Source organism: Bombina bombina, chromosome 4 (genome assembly GCF_027579735.1).
Source record: "Bombina bombina isolate aBomBom1 chromosome 4, aBomBom1.pri, whole genome shotgun sequence".
Taxonomy (NCBI): Eukaryota; Metazoa; Chordata; class Amphibia; order Anura; family Bombinatoridae; genus Bombina; species Bombina bombina.
The window spans coordinates 956,174,298-956,194,777 of record NC_069502.1 but is presented as its reverse complement, the minus strand read 5'-3'; the positions used below and the strand labels follow the sequence as shown (position 1 = coordinate 956,194,777).

The 20,480-nt window shown below is 36.5% G+C and overlaps 1 protein-coding gene across 1 annotated transcript in view; it reads right to left on the bottom strand.

Annotated features, from left to right (window-relative positions):
• The window catches only part of FBLN7 (fibulin 7), a 330,654-nt gene extending 312,305 nt beyond the window's left edge, over positions 1–18,349 (bottom strand). Inside the window, exon 1 of the mRNA XM_053711966.1 lies at positions 17,793–18,349. Coding sequence (XP_053567941.1) covers positions 17,793–17,867 — 75 coding nt within the window. The 5' untranslated portion in view covers positions 17,868–18,349. The remainder of the gene's footprint in view (positions 1–17,792) is intronic.
• Between the last annotated feature and the right edge of the window lie 2,131 nt (positions 18,350–20,480).

Genomic DNA, 20,480 nt, shown 5'->3' with positions numbered 1-20,480 from the left:
TGCTCCTGAGGGACTCCCCTATAACATAGTGGGATATGACAGGCTGATAAGGGCTGGTCAAGTCTTAGCAGGAGCTGGGAATTCCATCTTTGGATGTGGAGCACTGGGTGACACGGACCCCATTCAAATCATTCAAACCAGCCAGGAGTAGGGTTACTGGCCCATTTTGACATACCTAACCTATAAGTGAAGTCACATTGGACTCAGAGTCTATCCCTTTATCAGCGGGCCAATATCTGGCCAGGTTTGGGGTGTGAGCCCAGGCACCCTACCCTGGGAGGCTGGACTGACCAGATAGACTTTATGGGATATTGTCTCTACCTGGACTGATTGCTACTTAATGATATACGTTATATCCATATTAATTGTCAAAACATCATAGAAGTCATAAGGAATTAGTACGAATACAAATTAACCTTCTATAGGCTTTGCAGATGTGGAATATGTGTACTTGGTTGTTTTCAGTATGTACCCAATTAGAGGTTTCGAATATGTAATCTAGGTGCTAATAGGTATTGACAAAGCCCCCTCTATTGGTTGAACACCCTCTCCATTTTTTAAGGAGAAGAGGAGAGATAAAGCTATCTGCATGTAATGCCGGAGGAAGGCACAGTCAAAGGTTAACAGGCCATAAGCTTCATAAGTGAGAATAAGTGCTTGGTCGACTGCTACTTAGGATTAGTGCTTAGAAGTTGTAAAATCACAGCCCGGTGGGCACAGGATAACACAACTCCCTAAGAGTTGCCCCTCCTTGTTTGTTTCTGGGCTGATTGTTAAAATTTCAGCAATTAATCGAGGCTGCAGACAAAACTGTTGGGGATTTAGTACAACGGCGCCAGGAGGTCTTGAAATTATAGGTCCAGATTTTGGGTGGTGACGCGATAAAAAGCACTCACTAATCGGTACTTGGGGTAACTACGTGGGGGTCTTCTTGCATTTCTCTCCCCCTCTTCTCGAGTTTTTTGTTATCTTGGTTCACTCCTTTCCTCACTATTTACACACTTTATTCACTCTATATATTTTATAATATCACAGATTCACTCTTAGACACATCTGGTCTTATTTTTTTACACAGTGCACTGGATCTCGATTCTTCTAAATTTCCTCACCCATGGACAAATATATGTCTCACTCTAAATCTAATTCACCAGCGATGCCACCCAGACAGAAGGACAAAAAGACCAAGAACAGTGAGCCGGAAGTATGTAGTGATATAAGTCTTAGCAGCATTGATACCGCAGCATTACTTAACCAGATATCTGAATTATTAATGCCCCAGTTTGATGGTTTGAAACAAGAAATTAGTAATCTATCAACAGAAGTCAAACAATTCTCCCCTAGACTTCTGGAGCTAGAATCGAGAGTTTCTGATGTGGAGGATAAACTCTCCAATCAGGAACAGAGAAATGAGGGACAGGATAAGATCCTACATACACTACAAGCCAAGATTGAAGATTTGGAAGATAGGTCGCGCCGCAATAACCTTAGGGTTATTGGGCTCCCTGAAACGGCTGAGTATTCTGACCTCTTAAAATTCGCCTCTACTATGCTCCCACAAATGGTTGGCAGCCATATAGAAAATCTAGTGATCCCAGTAGAAAGAGCACACAGATTAGGACCAGCCCGGGATAAATCTGACCCTGTCTATAAACCTAGACCAGTAATAATAAGGTTTTTAAATTTCCAAGACAAGTTTCATATCTTGCGACTGTACCGCAAGAACAATGGAATTAAGATAGGCCAAACGAGATTATTATTATTCCAAGACTTCTCGATGGAAACTCAATCAAAGCGAAGAGAAATGGCGCCATACTGCTCCAGACTGATTAATGCTAATTTGAAGGCTAGACTAGTATATCCAGCCAAAATAGTGCTGGAGAAGGATGGCTCCATACTCACATTTTTGAAAGTGGAGGAAATTAAAGCCTATTGTCATAAGAATGGGATACAGTAAGATCACTAGGTATCTAAGACAGTAATCTGTTTTTAGTGGAAAGATGTTTTTTTTCAATATTAAGATTGTCGTTGCTATTAGGTCTACGGGCGCTGATGGTTTTTTCTTTTTGGCCATGTTTCTGTGTATGCCCTGTGCCAGGTTGATTAGTGGGCAAAGGGTTTCCAGAAAGGATAAGGAATGGGGCCTTGTGATGTTATTAGATGCCTTAGACGAGACTACGGAAAAATTGGTTTAATGCCAGCTTTAATGATGAGAATGCTGTTTTTTTTTATGTCTATGGTGCTCTATTGCTTAGTTTGCTTGTATAATTTTCTTGTTAATCTTACCTTTTTTTTTAGGTATATGCTGAAACAAATATCGAAATATGTCAATTGTTTTAGTCAGCTGAGTGTTAAGTTTAAGCTTTGTTATCCTATTATTTTGATGACCAGGACCCGAGGATCCCTGTTAGGACCCAGTCTATCTCTTTCTCTCCCCCCCTTTTTCCCCCTCTTCCCCTTTTTTTTTTTTTTTTTTCCTTTTTTTTTTCCTTTCTCTTCTCCCCCCCTCTCTGCCATAACCTAACATATGATATGATAAATGAACAAGAATGAATAAACTTAATATATTGTCCTGGAATATAGGAGGGATCTCCTCACCTATCAAACGTAAAGTTATGATAAAGCTCCTGGGCTCCCATAAACCAGATTTAGCTTTCATCCAAGAAACCCACCTCCCCCCGGTAGAGGCAGCTAAACTACAAACCAAATGGGTAGGAGAGGTCCTATTTACATCATACAGTCAGAGGAAAAGAGGATTAGCTATACTTCTTAATAAGAATTTAGACTATCAAATTATAACAACGTATAATGACCCTGATGGAAGGTATCAAATCCTAGAAATTGAAATAAACAAAAATCTATACGTTTTTTGTAATCTTTATGGTCCCAATAAAACCGACAGGGATTTTTGGGATACATTGGGTCTGAAACTCTTTCAGTTTGTGGGTAAAAATATAATAGTTGTAGGTGACTACAATATGACCTTTTCTCATATTCTAGACAGGTTTAATAGCAGGTCAACGGATAAAAAGACTAGGGAAGTTAGGATCCTACACAAATTCTGCCAGAAACTAGCTCTTAAAGATGTGTGGCGACTGCAACATCCAGATCAGAGGGGATATACGTGCGAGTCCAGGTCATTTAAATCTTTCTCTCGGATAGACTTCTTTTTAGTTTCTAACCAACTGATGAAGTATGACATGAAAGCAGATATCAAAGAAATCTTGGTATCAGATCATGCAATTATCTCACTAGGAATACAACAAAGGGCTCCTATACGGAGTACCAATGCACGTTTTTATTTTCCACAATACCTTGATCAGAATATTAAATTCAGGTCATGGCTACAAGAAAGATGGAGGGAATTTTTTAACCGTAATAAAGACTACCTGGACAAGCCCGAAATCCTCTGGGAAACTGCAAAGGCGGTCCTGAGGGGGGAAATAAAATCATATTTAATTAAGGTGAAGAGAAAAAGGGACCAGAGAGAGGAACAACTTGCCAATACACTTAAAAAAGCATATGCGCACTATATTCAAGATACCTCGACACTTAATTGGAACAAATATAGAAAGGCTAGAGGGGAACGTGATCTCTTTCTCAAACAAAAGATGGTAGAAGAGGATCAGAAGCAGAAAGCTTTTTTGGGGGGGAATCAAGGTATTTCAGCAAAGATATTAGCTAAAATTACAAAAATCAGACAACAGAAAAATTTTATCTCAGCCATTGACTTTCAGAATGTAAGGTATACTAAGAGTTCAGAAATTAGGCAGATCTTTCTAGACTATTATCAAAGGCTATATTCCCCTAGCGTAGTAGATCAGGAGGGACAAGAGAAGTTCTGGCAGAAGATTAAGCTACCACAGATCTCAAAACAAGACTTACAAATGATGAACGAACCAATCACTTTAAAGAGATATCAGACGCCATAACCAATCTTAAAGGAGGCAAAGCTCCAGGCCCGGATGGCCTGCCAGCTGAATTTTATAAACTCTTACGCGAGCCAATCCTTCCTCTCTTACAGGTGTTGTTTAATGACTATTTTAGTGGGAATAATCCACAATCTCCACTGTTCACAGCATCGAATGTGGTTCTGATTTTAAAGAAGGGAAAGGATCCTAGCTCCCCTGCGTCATACAGACCTATTTCCCTCTTGAATCAGGACTACAAGTTGATGACGACTATTATTTCCAACCGACTCAAAAAGTGTCTCCACTATATTATATACACAGATCAGTCAGGTTTTATGACAGGACGCAATCCAGTTAAGAACATAAGAAGAGTACAATTGATACTAGACTACTTTGCAAATAAAACGTACAAGGCTGCGCATTCCAAACCTGATATGGCAATCCTTACAGTCGATGCCAAAAAGGCATTCGACTCGATTGGGTGGGAGCATCTTTTCAGGTCATTGGATGGATTTGGCCTGCTAGGGGCATTCCAGCAGTTTGTACAGAGAATTTACAGTAACCCACTATCAGCCATCATAGTGAATGGCGAAACATCAGAAAGATTTCCTTTGGGGCGAGGGACACGACAGGGATGCCCGCTCTCCCCTCTGCTCTTTAATCTGTCCTTAGAACCTCTGGCAATCTATTTAAGACAGGAGCTGAAAGGGATCAGAATAGGTTCACAGGATATGGTGGTATCACTTTTTGCAGATGATCTCTTATTATTTTTAAGTGATACGGTCCGGTCCATACCTCAAGTTTTAGCTATACTCAAGTTGTTTGGTTCTTTTTCGGGCTTCAAAATTAATAACGGTAAATCAGAATTATTATGGATACATAAACCATCCCAGGTAATAAGCCATCCGTTCCAAGAAACTTTATGTATCCAATATTTGGGTATAAACCTAAGTAGAAATCCTAGAGAATGGTACGGACTGAACTTTCCTAAATGTATTAAGGGGATACAAGAAAAAGTCCAAACTTGGTCTAACTTACCACTCAGCATCTCGGCTAGAATTATGCTGATAAAAGCTATTGTATTTCCTAAACTGCTATATTTTCTCCAAAATTTCCCATTGCTCTTATATAATAAAGATATTCTATTGTTACAGAGGACGTTTAATAAATTTATATGGCAGGGGAAAAAGCCACGAGTGGCATTTGCAACTCTAACACTCCCGAAACTCTTTGGAGGCTTAGCATGCCCAAACATCAAATTTTATAACTACGCAGCTGTATGTAAGTATGCGTTAGATTGGATCACTGAGAAGGGATCCGTTACATTGTATGACCTGGAGTCGCACCTGATCTCCCCTTTTGACTTAAAAGCTATTTTACACAATCCAGTGACAGAATTACCTGCTAACATAGCACAATATGTCACTATTAAAGATATTGTGAGGACATGGCAGAAAGTGTGCATAGGATCTAAAACTAACTTTCGTAAGTCTGTGTTTCTACCGCTAATAGGAAACCCAAGCTTCTCGCCAGGGTTGAACATGTCGGTCTTTTCGAAGTGGGCGCAAGCGGGTTTACACTCCCTGGGCCAACTATGTCAGGAAAACAAGTTAGTAATAAGGTCCTTTGAAGAGCTGAAAGGCAAATATAACATAGCAGGGTCATCCTTTTATGCTTACTTGCAAGTAAGTCACTGGATCTCGAATTTAAGAACTGAAACAGGAATGGATCTAGAAAAGGGAGAACTAGGTAAAGTAATTCAACTTTATACAGATGGATTTAATAGAATTTCGCATGTGTATAAAACTTTAATTGGTTTTCAAGGGGAAATCCATATACATAAATTACTTGGAAAATGGGGTAAGGTGACACCATTAGTGGAGAAAGAGCGGATTACCATCAGTGTTAGGTTATCAATGAAAGCAACGATTTTAGTTACCTGGCACGAATCCCATATTAAATTACTCAATATGGCATACTTTACCCCCGCCCGGGTAGCCAAATGGAGCGGTAGTGCAACTTCAGGGGATTGCCCTAAGTGCAGACAAGACAAGGCAGACTTAATCCACTGTCTGTGGTCGTGCCCTAAAGTCAGGCAATTTTGGAGGAAAGTTAATTATTGGTGTAATAAGGTTATGGGAGTCCAGATTGAGTTTTCACAGCTTGAGGTCTTCTTCTTATTCCAGTACACTAAACCCGGAATTAACCATAAATTTCTGAATACAATGATATTAGTAGGGAGGAATGTGATTTTTACCAACTGGAAGAATAGGGGGGACCTTAAGTTCTCTGAATTTTGCAGGAAAGCTCAGTATCAAATAATATTGGATCAGCATAATATAAAAGGTGGTAACAACAAGCAATTACGACAATTTTTTACTAAATGGAAGCTAATGATTATATCTCTCCCCTTAACTACCCAGAGGCAAATAGTGGCAGCCTTTAAGAAGTCCCAGTGGTTTCTCCAGCAAATACAAGCAGGAGGGTTTCCTAGAGCCTGGATATCTGAATAAGGCCATGGCAAGCCGGGGTGTCATTGCATTTTCCCTTCTTCTCCCCCCCCCCCTCCCTTCCTCTCCTCCCCCCCCCCCCCCCCCCCCCTTTTTTTTTTTTTTTTTTTTTTCCTTTCCCCGGGTCCTGGCGCCCGAACGATTTGGTAATATTGGGATTATGAATTGTGAGCCAGTGAAGTATGATACACTTCACTGGACTGTATCTTGGCGTTGTATTTAGCAGTAGTTTGAAGGAATGTTGTTTCTGAGTGGGTAAATTACCTACAAATTGTGGAATTTGTAATTATGGAGAGTTTCTTTAAAAATTAATAAAAAGATTAAAAAAAAAAAAAATTCTACTATCATTACAAAATTAACTTGTCGAATGCATATGGGATAAGAGGCATGCTAGGATTTATTAAAACACTTGTGTTTATTTTATTAAGATTTGGGGAATTTGGAGTGCCTGTTTAATTAAAATACAGTCAAGCCATAAACTTAAAATGGGTAATCAATTGGTTTACAAATTCAGATATTAAAATATAGGTAAAGACAGAACACAAAATCATGGGAGAACCTCACTTGGGTTCCTTGTACTGGGTACTTTCATGTCAAACCGCAGGTGATTTTAAACCAAATCTATTTGTACACAAAACTTTTACAATGTGGGATTCTATTATAATAAAATATTATTAGATTTCTTCTAAATATTCACCTCTAACTCCATTATTTGATAACAGAATTTGGTTATAGGTGTGGGCTTAAACACCTTGTTAAGCAACCACACAAAATGTTAATGATATACCAATTTGAATCTATATATTTGTAATAGTATTTCTAATGCTCTCTTTAAATTAAATATTCAAATTACGCAATATGCAAAATTGAAACAGTCAGAAATATATATTTGTATCTATTATCTATCATTTTACTAATTCCCTACCACATGAACTATTGAACTTCTGAATAGCATTTGTTAAATTGAATGTTACATTCAATATGTCAATGTGGATATTCAATCTAATAATGAGCATTCAAAAATGAAAGTAACATTAGAAAAAACGGAAATAACAGATTACCAATATTTAATGAATTTTTATTCATATCAACATTTGATTGGTATGACTATTTATTCTACCTTGTGAATTACACTTTCAGCACATTAGCCCATCCCTACTAGTGGATAGTGGGTTAGGATTTTTTCAACAATGGTTCCTACACCATCAACGTACCTCATATACAGTATAACTAGACATTCAGACAGGAGGAATCTGTTTAGATGTCTTACCCACTTTGAGAAATTGTGTATATACCCTAATACTCTGAAACACACACTTTTTTTTTAGCACATTAAATTTTACAATAACTACCCCAGGTTTTGTTTCTTACTATATTGAAAAATGGAATAGTGAATTAAATACTTATATCTCGCTGCTCAATGCAAAACAAATGTTTTTAAATATCATTCAATCTTCAATATCCAGTAAACTATTAAAGCTCAACATGAAAATTCAGAGATGGTATTTAACTCTGATTAGACTTAAAAAAATATTCCACAATTATAGCAATCAATGTTGGAGGTGCAGTGAATTCATGGGTATAATGGCTGATATCTGGAATACTCTAGTTTTACTGGAAAAATATTGTTATAGTATGGGGTGAAGATATGCTATACATTACCTGGACTCATTTGTGGATATGGATTGAATTATTGTATATGGGACTATCTTATGTATAACCATGACATGAGTATTATGACATGGCATTGATTTCTGTTCGTTATGATTACTAATACAAAGGGGGGGGGGTTAAATTGTAACCAGAGGGTTAGAATATTTTATGTTTGTATGACATCATATTCGTCATGTATCTGTGATATTATTTGATAGACTGGTTAATACTTAAAAAAAATTCCTTCTTTATAAATGTGAGCAACTGATAGGATCACCTACCCTTTGATAAATCTGCCTTGTATATCACCCCTTTTATTCATATACCACCTCACCCACTTTTTATTGCATCATTCATAAAAGATACCTCTTCCACTACAAATTTCAATCTATTATCCCAATTATCAATACCAAATACTATATTTCATTCAAAATGAAGACCATGAGAGGGGACACAGATGATCTGCTTAAGGAAATATTAAATAGCAGTAAACTATTTGAGTGAGTCGGGTTGCGCTGGTATTACGAGTTGAAAGTAAAAAGTTATCGCTCCAGCAATAACCCGACTTGCGCAAAAAGCCGAACTTACACTATCATGCACGTGATAATCTACTGCCCCATAGCAGTCAATGGAGCCAAAAAAGTGGGGGGGAAAACCTAACACCCTACTCGAGCGCTAACTCAATCACCAAATGACCCCTACTCTAATAACCCCTAAACTGCCACATAGCCCACCACAAAGTATGGATTACACTATTAACCCCTAAACCACCAGCCCCCCACATCGCAAACTACCTATGTACACTATTAACTCCTAAACCGCCAGCCCCCCACATCGCAAACTACCTATGTACACTATTAACCCCCTAAACCGCCAGCTCCCCCAATGCAAAGTAACCCACTAACATCTAAACCCCATAACCTGAAATAAACTAACCCTAGCTTTACAAAAAAAAACTACCATTACTGTTAAAAAAAAAAAAAACTACCATTACTGTTAAAAAACAAAATTGCATTACAAAAACAACAAGCTAACATTACAAAAAACATCTAACATTACAAACAATAATCACTAACATTATAAAAAATAACAAACAAATTACCAAAAATAAAAAAAGATTTATGCCTATTCTTAAACAACATAATAAGAAAAACACAAAATAAAAAATCAGCCAATAGAAAAAGCTTTCATTATATTAGCTAATTTGAATCTGAACATGCAAATAAACCAATAGGAATGCAAGAGTACCCCTATATAAAAGGGGTACTTCAAATTCAAAATTCAGTGTTCTGCGGGTGACCGCATGAAGAGGACCTCCTTGTTCAAGATCTGAAGATGGATGAAGGCCGCTGCTGCTGTCAGGATGAAGATAAGAAGATGAATGAAGAAGGACTACCGCCGGGATGAAGAAAGAGCACTGCAGCCATCATCTTCAGTGAGTACCATCTTGGGGTTTAGTGTTAGGTTGTTTTTTTTTTGGTACGTTTTTTTTATTAGGATTTTGTTTTTATTCTTATCTGGGCGTCATGTCAGGATGTCAGGAATCAGACTGAGACGAGAAGTGCAAAAATAATCACACCTTTATTAATAACAATAATGATAAAAAGTCCACAAGTCAAATAACAAGCCAGGAGTCAAAACCAGAGCTGGTAGTCAGACGAGCCGAGTCAGGAGCCAAAGGGAGTAGTCAGACGAGCCGGAATCAGGAACAAGGAGAACAGCAAAGTCAGGAACAAGACAGGGATCAGGAACCAGAAGAGACGTCAGACTAGCCAGGTAATACACAGGAACTGGAACACACAAACTCACAAACAGGTCTGAGACAACGCAAGGGCAAAGCATACTGAACAGAGGCCCTTTAAATAATAAGTGATGACATCACAATTCTGAGACTGCAACCTGTCTCACACAGATGATGTGCAACAGTCTGGCCATAAGAGGGTGTGCAGGAAATGAGCAACATCACACACTCTGTACCAGATTCAGTAAGAAAGGTGAGTAAAATGGCTGCCAGCAGCACATGGCAAACAAAGCAGGGGGAAAAAAACCTGACACATCAAAAGAGTTAATTGTCCTTTTAAGGGCAATGCCCATCCAAATGTCCTTTTCAGGGCATCTTTAGAGTAGGTTTGATCACTTTTAGGTAATGCCCTACAAAAGGACTTTTTAAGGGCTATTTGTAGTTTAGTTTTAAAATAGGTGGTGGTTTTAGAATAGGCATAACTTTTTTATATTTTTTGTAATGTTAGTGTTGTTTTGTTTTTAATGTTAGTTTTTTTTAAGTAATGTAATTTTGTTTTGTTTTTTGGTAATGGCAGGTTGTTGTTTTTTAACAGTAATGGTAGTAGTTTTTTTTTATAGTAATGGTAGATTTGGGTTGTTGTTTTTTGAAAGGTAATTTTTTTTTTAAGGTAGTTCTTTGAAAAGCTAGGGGTAGTCTATTTTGGGTTAACTTAGGGGGTGTTAGGTTAGGGGGTTTATATGTTAGTGGGTTACTTTGCATTGGGGGCTGTCTGTTTAGGGGTTATTAGTGTACATTGGTAGTTTGCGATGTGGGACTGGCGGTTTAGGGGTTAATAGTGTAGTGCAGACTTTACGATGTGGGGGGCTGACGGTTTAGGGGTTAATAATGTAGTGCAGACTTGTCATCCGGACAAACTCTTTGCATTATCTATTCAGGTCTCGTAAAAAGTTTGAGCGGTAAATGCAATTGCGTTTGCGCAATCACATTTACTTTCAAAGTGTTATACAAGAACATATTAATGTTCTACACTACCCAAAGAAAATATGGGGACCATAAATTACCCAGAGTTTTCACAGAAATGAATGGTAATTTGAACAGCGCGCCACTTGTAATATGGATTTGAGCCTAAAGAACACTGTGATCTCGCAATCGCGTTTACGTTCCTCACATTAACGATGGCACTCCACTTGTAATCTGGCCCTATTTTCTCTCCTTTGCAATGGGCAATTAGAGCAACATGAAAATAAACTCATGCATTAATATAAGCAATTACCAAGTATCATGTTGCAGGTTTATTTAAACTGCTGCTTACTTAAATTTATACTATGAAACCCACACTCTCTCAGATGAGTATAAAAAAAATCACTATTTGCAGAGGTAAATTACAGATAAAGCATTCAAAATAAGTAATCAATTCATGCTGCACTTCTTTAAATGCCCCTTTATATTTAATAGCCTGTTAACAACTTCTCTTTGCCAAAGGGGAAAAAAAACAAACCATGAGAGCATAATGATACTGCTGACATAACTTTACGGTTACATTATGTTTGCATATGATGTAACCAACAAATGAACAATTTTGTCAGTGTTGCTAAAGGAAACCCCTACAATGACATGCTTATGTGTCAATTGAGGACTGGTCCCTATTATATAAATTGCTAGGCATCACGCTCATTTACATAAGTAATAGATTTGCAATAAAGATACCAAATGTTTGCTTTTGTGCGCTGTTGTTAATGATAAAACACTACAATAATCATGCATAAACTATTTTCTTTTTCATACATTTTGAAATAGTTTTTTTCATGTGCGATAAATAGAATCCTTTTCTATGCAAAGTAAAGTTTACGCATATTTTTAATGTTAAATTTTTATCTGTAATAAATCAAGAGAAAAAAAAAGGAAATTGATATATGTGATGTATACCTAATAGTTCACCTTGTCAATACATCTATGGGTGAAAACGAATAGTAGTACTTTAAGCAATAATTAAATTCAAAGACATCAGCAGTGATCCCACAAGAATGGATATGCTAAACAAAGTTTTGCTTCTATGTACTATGTTTGATTACTGGATGATGATATATTAAAGATATATAAAATGTAACTTTTAATTTAATTTCTAATAAAAGAACAGCAAAAACAGTTAAAAGAGTTGCTTGTTGCTCTCTCACACACACACACACTTAAAAACACTCCACCAGTATATATATGGTAAATAGTGACCAATGTTGAAAACAATCAATTTAGTAAAGAGTTAATACATTTGCCAGTGTTGGTACTGAAAACTGTGTCTTCAATGTCTTTTTAGACTATATTGCAGCTTCTATTATAAGCTTGCTTGCTATGGTTTCCTTCAGACCAGGTACAATATTACCAATGTTACCTGCTCTTAGTAAGACGAAGAGCCTACCACACTTAAAGGGCCATAATACCCAAATGTTTAAACACTTTAAAGTGCTGCAGCATAGCTGTAAAAAGCTGACTAGAAAATATCACATGAACATCTCTATGTAAAAAAGAAAGATATTTTACCTCAAAAGTTCCTCAGTAGCCACCTCCCATTGTAAAGAATTTCTAAGCAGCATTTTAGTGTGTCTGTCCTGGGACAGCTGAAAGGATGAGCCTCGTGCACTCTCATATTATTTCACCAATCAGGTAAAGGAAGCTTACTATGAAATCTCATGAGAGTTAAGTCAAATCTCATGAGATCACAGTAAAAGTTCATGACCTCAGCACTGCTGATGCTGATTGGCTGCTGTTCATTTCTTTTATTTTTTTTTACCTGCAGCTGGGAGCAGCTGAGTATAACTTTTTACACAGAACTTACTCTGCTGAGCTGAGGAGATTGTGAGGTAAAATATCTTCCTTTTTTACATAGAGATGCTCAGGTGATATTTTCCTGTCAGCTTTTTATAGTTATACTGCATCAGTTTCAAGTGATTTAGCATATAAGTATTATGTCCCTTTAAGCGAAATAAGTATATTAAAGTTTTTTAAACTAAATCAACATTAGCTTCTAATATTGCAACAACTGGAGGGCTGATTAAAATACAAAAAATCCCCTGATGCGGTCGCGTTTCGTGAAACGCGACCGTATATACTGGTGGAGCGTTTTTAAGTGTGTGTGTGTGTGAGCAACAAGCAGCTCTTTCTTTTATTAGAAATTAAATTAAAAGTTACATTTTATATATCTTTAATATATCATCATCAAGTAATCAAACATAGTACATAGAAGCAAAACTTTGTTTAGCATATCCATTTTTGTGGGATCACTGCTGATGTCTTTGAATTTAAAGGGCCACTAAACCCAAAATCTTTCTTTCATGATTCAGATAGAGAATAGAAATTTAAACAACATTACAATTTACTTATATTATTTATTTTGCTTCATTTTTTAGATATCCTTATTTGAAGAAAAAACAATGCACATGGTGAGCCAATCACACGAGGCTTCTATGTGCAGCAACCAATCAGCAACTACTGAGCATATCTAGATATGCTTTTCAGCAAAGCATATCAAGAGAATAAAACAAATTAGATAATATAAGTAAATTAGAAAGATGTTTAAAATTGCATTCTCTTTCTAAATCATGAAAGAAAAAAATGTGGGTTTCATGTTTCTTTAACTGTAATCTGTAAGTCTGCTCCCTCGAGTTATAGCAACATATAGATCTAAACATTAATCTTACAATATATACTTCTATAAACTTGTAAAGTTGTCTATAAACTTGTCAGTTTTTAGACTAGAGATTGCTAAATGTTGCTCAATAAAGTTTATTATGTGCACTGTCATTTCTGAAACCAATAAAGTTGCAAAATATCTATAAAAAAAATTCTGCACGAATCAGTGGAATTTAGCAATTTTTTTAAGACTATATACAGGGAGTGCAGAATTATTAGGCAAGTTGTATTTTTGAGGATTAATTTTATTATTGAACAACAACCATGTTCTCAATTAACCCAAAAAACTCATTAATATCAAAGCTGAATAGTTTTGGAAGTAGTTTTTAGTTTGTTTTTAGTTATAGCTATTTTAGGGGGATATCTGTGTGTGCAGGTGACTATTACTGTGCATAATTATTAGGCGACTTAACAAAAAACAAATATATACCCATTTCAATTATTTATTTTTACCAGTGAAACCAATATAACATCTCAACATTCACAAATATACATTTCTGACATTCAAAAAGAAAACAAAAACAAATCAGTGACCAATATAGCCACCTTTCTTTGCAAGGACACTCAAAAGCCTGCCATCCATGGATTCTGTCAGTGTTTTGATCTGTTCACCATCAACATTGCGTGCAGCAGCAACCACAGCCTCCCAGACAATGTTCAGAGAGGTGTACTGTTTTCCCTCCTTGTAAATCTCACATTTGATGATGGACCACAGGTTCTCAATGGGGTTCAGATCAGGTGAACAAGGAGGCCATCTCATTAGATTTTCTTCTTTTATACCCTTTCTTGCCAGCCACGCTGTGGAGTACTTGGACGCGTGTGATGGAGCATTGTCCTGCATGAAAATCATGTTTTTCTTGAAGGATGCAGACTTCTTCCTGTACCACTGCTTGAAGAAGGTGTCTTCCAGAAACTGGCAGTAGGATTGGGGTTTGAGATTTTGACTCCATCCTCAACCCGAAAAGGCCCCACAAGCTCATCTTTGATGATACCAGCCCAAACCAGTACTCCACCTCCACCTTGCTGGCGTCTGAGTCGGACTGGAGCTCTCTGCCCTTTACCAATCCAGCCACTGGCCCATCAAGACTCACTCTCATTTCATCAGTCCATAAAACCTTAGAAAAATCAGTCTTAAAATATTACTTGGCCCAGTCTTGACTTTTCAGCTTGTGTGTCTTGTTCAGTGGTGGTCGTCTCTCAGCCTTTCTTACCTTGGCCATGTCTCTGAGTATTGCACACCTTGTGCTTTTGGGCACTCCAGTGATGTTGCAGCTCTGAAATATGACCAAACTGGTGGCAAGTGGCATCTTGGCAGCTGCACGCTTGACTTTTCTCAGTTCATGGGCAGTTATTTTGCGCCTTGGTTTTTCCACACGCTTCTTGCGACCCTGTTGACTATTTTGAATGAAACGCTTGATTGTTCGATGATCACGCTTCAGAAGCTTTGCAATTTTAAGAGTGCTGCATCCCTCTGCAAGATATCTCACTATTTTTGACTTTTCTGAGCCTGTCAAGTCCTTCTTTTGACCCATTTTGCCAAAGGAAAGGAAGTTGCCTAATAATTATGCACACCTGATATAGGGTGTTGATGTCATTAGACCACACCCCTTCTCATTACAGAGATGCACATCACCTAATATGCTTAATTGGTAGTAGGCTTTCGAGCCTATACAGCTTGGAGTAAGACAACATGCATAAAGAGGATGATGTGGTCAAAATACTCATTTGCCTAATAATTCTGCACTCCCTGTATATAAAAAAAACACACATTATGGAAGAAACTAGTGTCTTTGAACTATGTAATATCCTGTTTACCAGCCATAACTGCAAGTTGTTTTATAATCAGCTACCAGATTATTCCATAACTGGCTCGGATATGAAGTGAGCTGAGGGTATCACATTTATGATGTAAATAAAGTCCTTTGATAACAGTGGTAAATATGACTTTTTATCATTCATCTGCATTTATTTTTCTTTGCTATTGCACAAGCAGCTCCCACATAGATGTTTGATGTACTGCGGAAGGGTTATTTTTTTAACCCTTTTGCTAACAGGTGGGTCGCAATGCTTTGCAGATCAAAACAGCTCCAAGCCTCTTCAACAGCAGAAGGAAATTAATGAATACATGGTACCAAATAAAGCTACTTATACTTCAAAGCAAAGCTGCTAGTTAATTACTGGTAAGATTTAGTGGATTAACAATATTGCATTTCAAAACAGACATGAGCTTTTATTGCTTAAGATTTTTTTTTTTTTTTAAATATTTGCTTATAGGGATATGAAACCCAAATTCTTTCATGAATACATTTTTAAACAACATTCCAATTAAAGTCTTTTATCTAATTTTCTTCATTCTTTGGATATCATTTGTTGAAGAAATAGCAATGCACATGGGTGAGCCAATTACATGAGGCATCAGTGTGCAGCCACCAATAAGCAGCTACTGAGGCTATCTAGATATGCTTTTCAACAAGGGATAGCAAGGAAATTAAGCAAAATAGATAATAGAAGTAAATTGGAAAGTTGTTTAAAATTGCATGCTCTTTCTATATCATGAAAGAAAAAAAAATGGGTTTCATGTTCCTTTAAAGGGACATAATGCAATATGTTTCTATGAAGTTATATGTAAAATACCATATTTAGAGGTATAAATAAAAGATTTTAAAAATGTTGCCCTGAATGAAGGTACATTCTTCAAAATATATAAGCATATACTACGGATGCTTGTCTTGGGTATTATTAAATTGACATGAAACACAACATTTTTATTCCATGATTCAATTCCATGTTACAGTTTTAAATAACTTGCCATTTTACTTTTATTATCAAATTAGCTTCATTCCCTTGGCATCCTTTGTTGAAGGAGAAGCTATGCAGTACTGGGAGCTAGCTGACCACATCAGATTAGCCAATGACAACAGGCATATATGTTCAGCTACCAATCAGCAGCTAACTCCCAAAAGTTTATTGCTGTTTCTGTGCCTACCTAGGTATGCTTTTCAACAAAGAATACCAAGTGAACAAAGTAAAATAGATAATAAAAGTAATTTGGAAAGTTGTTTAAAAGTTTCATTTTGACTTTACTGTTCCTTTAAAGTGCCATTATTGTCGAACAATTGCATGCTCTAATTCATTGCAAAGGGTTTAAACACATAGTAGAAGTTTTGTTTAGGGTCAGCGGAGCACTGCTGGTCCTGATCAGAAACTGCTGTTGATCCAATCAGCAGCACTAGTTACACAGCTGGGTTGTGCAACTAGCGCTGCCGATTGAGCAGTGCTCTGTGGGTTTCAAGTGATACTTTTACTATATGTTTAACCCTTTGGGGAGTTAAACAGATAGAGGTGCAGGGTCTCTTGTCTCAAAACTGAACACTCTAACAAATAAGAGAATGTCATTTTTTTTATTATAATGACCATTTAAGCAGTAAACACATGCACAGATATATTGCTTACCTCTTAAGTGTTGCACAATTTTACCTAAACCTTTTTAAGATATTACCAAAATCTTGCACAATTACCCTGATGTCTTTCAGTAACTCTACAGTGCTATATTAGCTCATATCCCCTATGAGACCTCAACAAGTTGTGCATGTATGTGCACACTTCAAGGGACATTCGAATGTAAAAAAATCATATGCGCCAATTAATTAGGGCATATGTTTGCACTACTGACCCTAAATAATTATGTGTTTACCCCCACAAAGGGGTTAAACAGGTAAAGACCTGTACAGGAGGATCAAGCCATGCAGTTCCCTAGCAGAAAACAACCAGTGATTGGCGGGGTCATATAACGATCAATCTTTATTGGCTGTCCAGCCATGTCCTGTTTTGAATCCTCAAGGCTTGCAGCTCCCAAGTTATACAATGGGTCTAACCCCTTTGCGGGTGTCACATATATAATTATTTAGGGTTAATAGTCCAGAAATGACATACTTTAATGATTCGCAGTGTTTAACTTGTGCATTAGATTGTCCCTTTAATATAAAAAATGTATTAATGGAAACTGGCTGCTTTTTTTTTTATTGAAATTTGCATGTGGAGCTGCACTGAAGTCAAGAAGAAAATAGTAAATGTGGTAATTTTTGTCTGTCATAATGTTTTTTTTTAAAAAATGCTAAGATCCCTGAATATGATGAGCATTAAATGATAGTTTAAGAATGAATTATTATGTTATCACTGAAAGGCATCAATACCTGCATCACTGCATTACAAGCAGTAAAGCTTTGTCCTATATTGTCTGCATGCAGACAGGAGATACACAAACATGCACAAGTTCCCTGCACGGGGACTTACCTGAGCTGCCTGCGACTCCTGGTAGGCTGTAAAACAAAGGAACAGAACGACACTGTACTGTAATCCAGAGGTCATATTGATGGGTCCACAGAGCAAAAAAACAAAACTGCAAACAATTATAATATTTTTCTTTTTTTATCTTCCTTAGTGCCTTTTTTGTCCTTTAAATGTATACACAAATAGTCCAATCCAGCTGCATGTCTGTTGGAGTTTTTTGGTTTAAAAGGTACAATTATTCACATTGCAGTCAGTAATAAAATCAGGCTGAGTCTGCAGCTACTGCAACTGAAAGCTTCTTGTTTAACTGTTGACACCTAAGTTGCCGCTTTTACCTTACTATGATATCCCTCCCACTATTTTTTTTTTCTGAAGATTCATAAGGTGCAGTTAGAATTCTTTCCAGAAACTCTATCCAGTGTCTGTGCACAAGCTGTTCATCTCTTTTACTAGTCAGAAGCAAGTAGGGACCTCTTCGTTGTATTTCCCTGCCCACATTCAAATGAAAAAAAAATGCCCTTGGAATTCAATTCACTCCTATTGCACATGAAGAGACAGGATGTGTATTCAGGGAATCACACTCTCTACTGAGCAGAAAGTATTTCATCTCAAGTGAAAAAGCTGAAATCATTATTTAAATCAGCTATTTAGTGTGTGCATGTGAAACACCCTTCACTTTATATTGCTATGGAGAGAGGAAGAAAATCTTGTTTTGTTTTTTGTGGTTGAATAGACAATTACACATACACAATATTTTGCATTATAGGGGACATTTAAAGGGATATGAAACCCATTTTTTTTTCATTTGTGATTCAGACAGAGCATATAATGTTTAAAAAATGTCCAATTTACTTCTATTATCAAATTTGCTTTGTTCCCATGGTATTATTTGTTGAAGGGATACCTAGGTAGGTTTCTGGAGCACTATTTAGCAGGAAATATTGCTGCCATCTAGTGTTCTTGCAAACGGATAACATTCTTGCAAAAATTCTGCAATACAGTGCACCAGATACGTGCATGCTCGTAAACTTACAAAAGATACCAAGAGAACAAAGAAAATTTGATAATAGATGTAAATTAGAAAGTTGTTTAAAACGGCATACTCTGCCTGAATCATGAAATAAGCATTTTGTTTTTTTGTCCCTTTTAAGAAAATATTCTTTAAAGGGACACTGTACTCAAATTTTTTCTTTCGTAATTCAGATTGAGCATGACATTTTAATCAACTTTCTAATTTACTCCTTTTATCAAATTGTCTTCATTCTCTTGGTATCTTTATTTGAAATGCAAAAATGTAAGTTTAGATGCCGGCCCATTTTTGGTGAACAACCTGGGTTGTCCTTGCTGATTGGTGGATAAATTCATTCACCAATAAAAAAAGTGCTGTCCAGAGTACTGAACCCATAACAAGCTTAGATGCCTTCTTTTTCAAATAAAGATAGCAAGAGAACAAAGAAAAATTGATAATAGCAGTAAATTAGAAAGTTGCTTAAAATTGCATGTTCTTTCTGAATTACAAAAGAAAATTTTTGGGTACAGTGTCCCTTTAATGAAGATGAATAAAATAAGCAAATATTAATAAATGTGAGCATGTGTTTAACTGCTTTTTATTGTATCCATTTTACATTACATTAAAGGGACATTAAAAATACAATATCCTACAAAATGTTTAATTATCCCTAGTAAAAAAAATGTTTAAATCATTTTAATTATTCATTTATTTTGCCTGCTTTTCCTGTAATTTAGATTTGAAAATTGTAGTTTTTCCAATTTCCCCATAGAGACCAGAGCGCATTCAGTGGAATTCAAAACCCTCACTCCTCCAATATTATATTGTTTAGCAGTCCAGGGACACATCCCTTGAATAGCCTATTTAGTATAATTTATCCTTTCTCCTTTTAACCCCTTAAGGACCACAGCACTTTTCCATTTGTTGACCGTTTGGGACAGGGCTATTTTTACATTTCTGCGGTGTTCGTATTTAGCTGTAATTTTCCTCTTACTCATTTACTGTACCCACACATATTATATACCGTTTTTCTCGCCATTAAATGGATTTTCTAATGATACCATTATTTTCATCATATCTTATAATTTACTATAAAAAAAATATAAAATATGATAAAAAATTGAAAAAACCCACACTTTTTCTAACTTTGACCCCCAAAATCTGTTACACATCTACAACCAACAAAAAACACCCATGCTAAATAGTTTCTAAATTTTGTCCTGAGTTTAGAAATACCCAATGTTTACATGTTCTTTGCTTTTTTGCAAGTTATAGGGCAATAAATACAAGTAGTAGTTTGCTATTTCCAAACCATTTTTTCCCCAAAATTAGTGATAGTTACATTGGAACACTGATATCTGTCAGGAATCCTTGAATATCCCTTGACATGTATATATATATTTTTAGTAGACAACCCAAAGTGTTGATCTAGGCCCATTTTGGTATATTTCATGCCACCATTTTCCGGCCAAGAGATCAAATAATAAATGCCGCAGCGCACTTGTATTATGCCCAGCAGTGAAATGGTTAATTAGGTAGCTTGTAGGGTTAATTTCAGCTTTAGTGGAGTGTAGTAGACAACTCAAAGTACTGATCTAGGCCCATTTTGGTATATTTCATGCCACCATATTACCGCCAAATGCGATCAAATAAAAAAAATAGTTAACTTTTTCACAAACTTT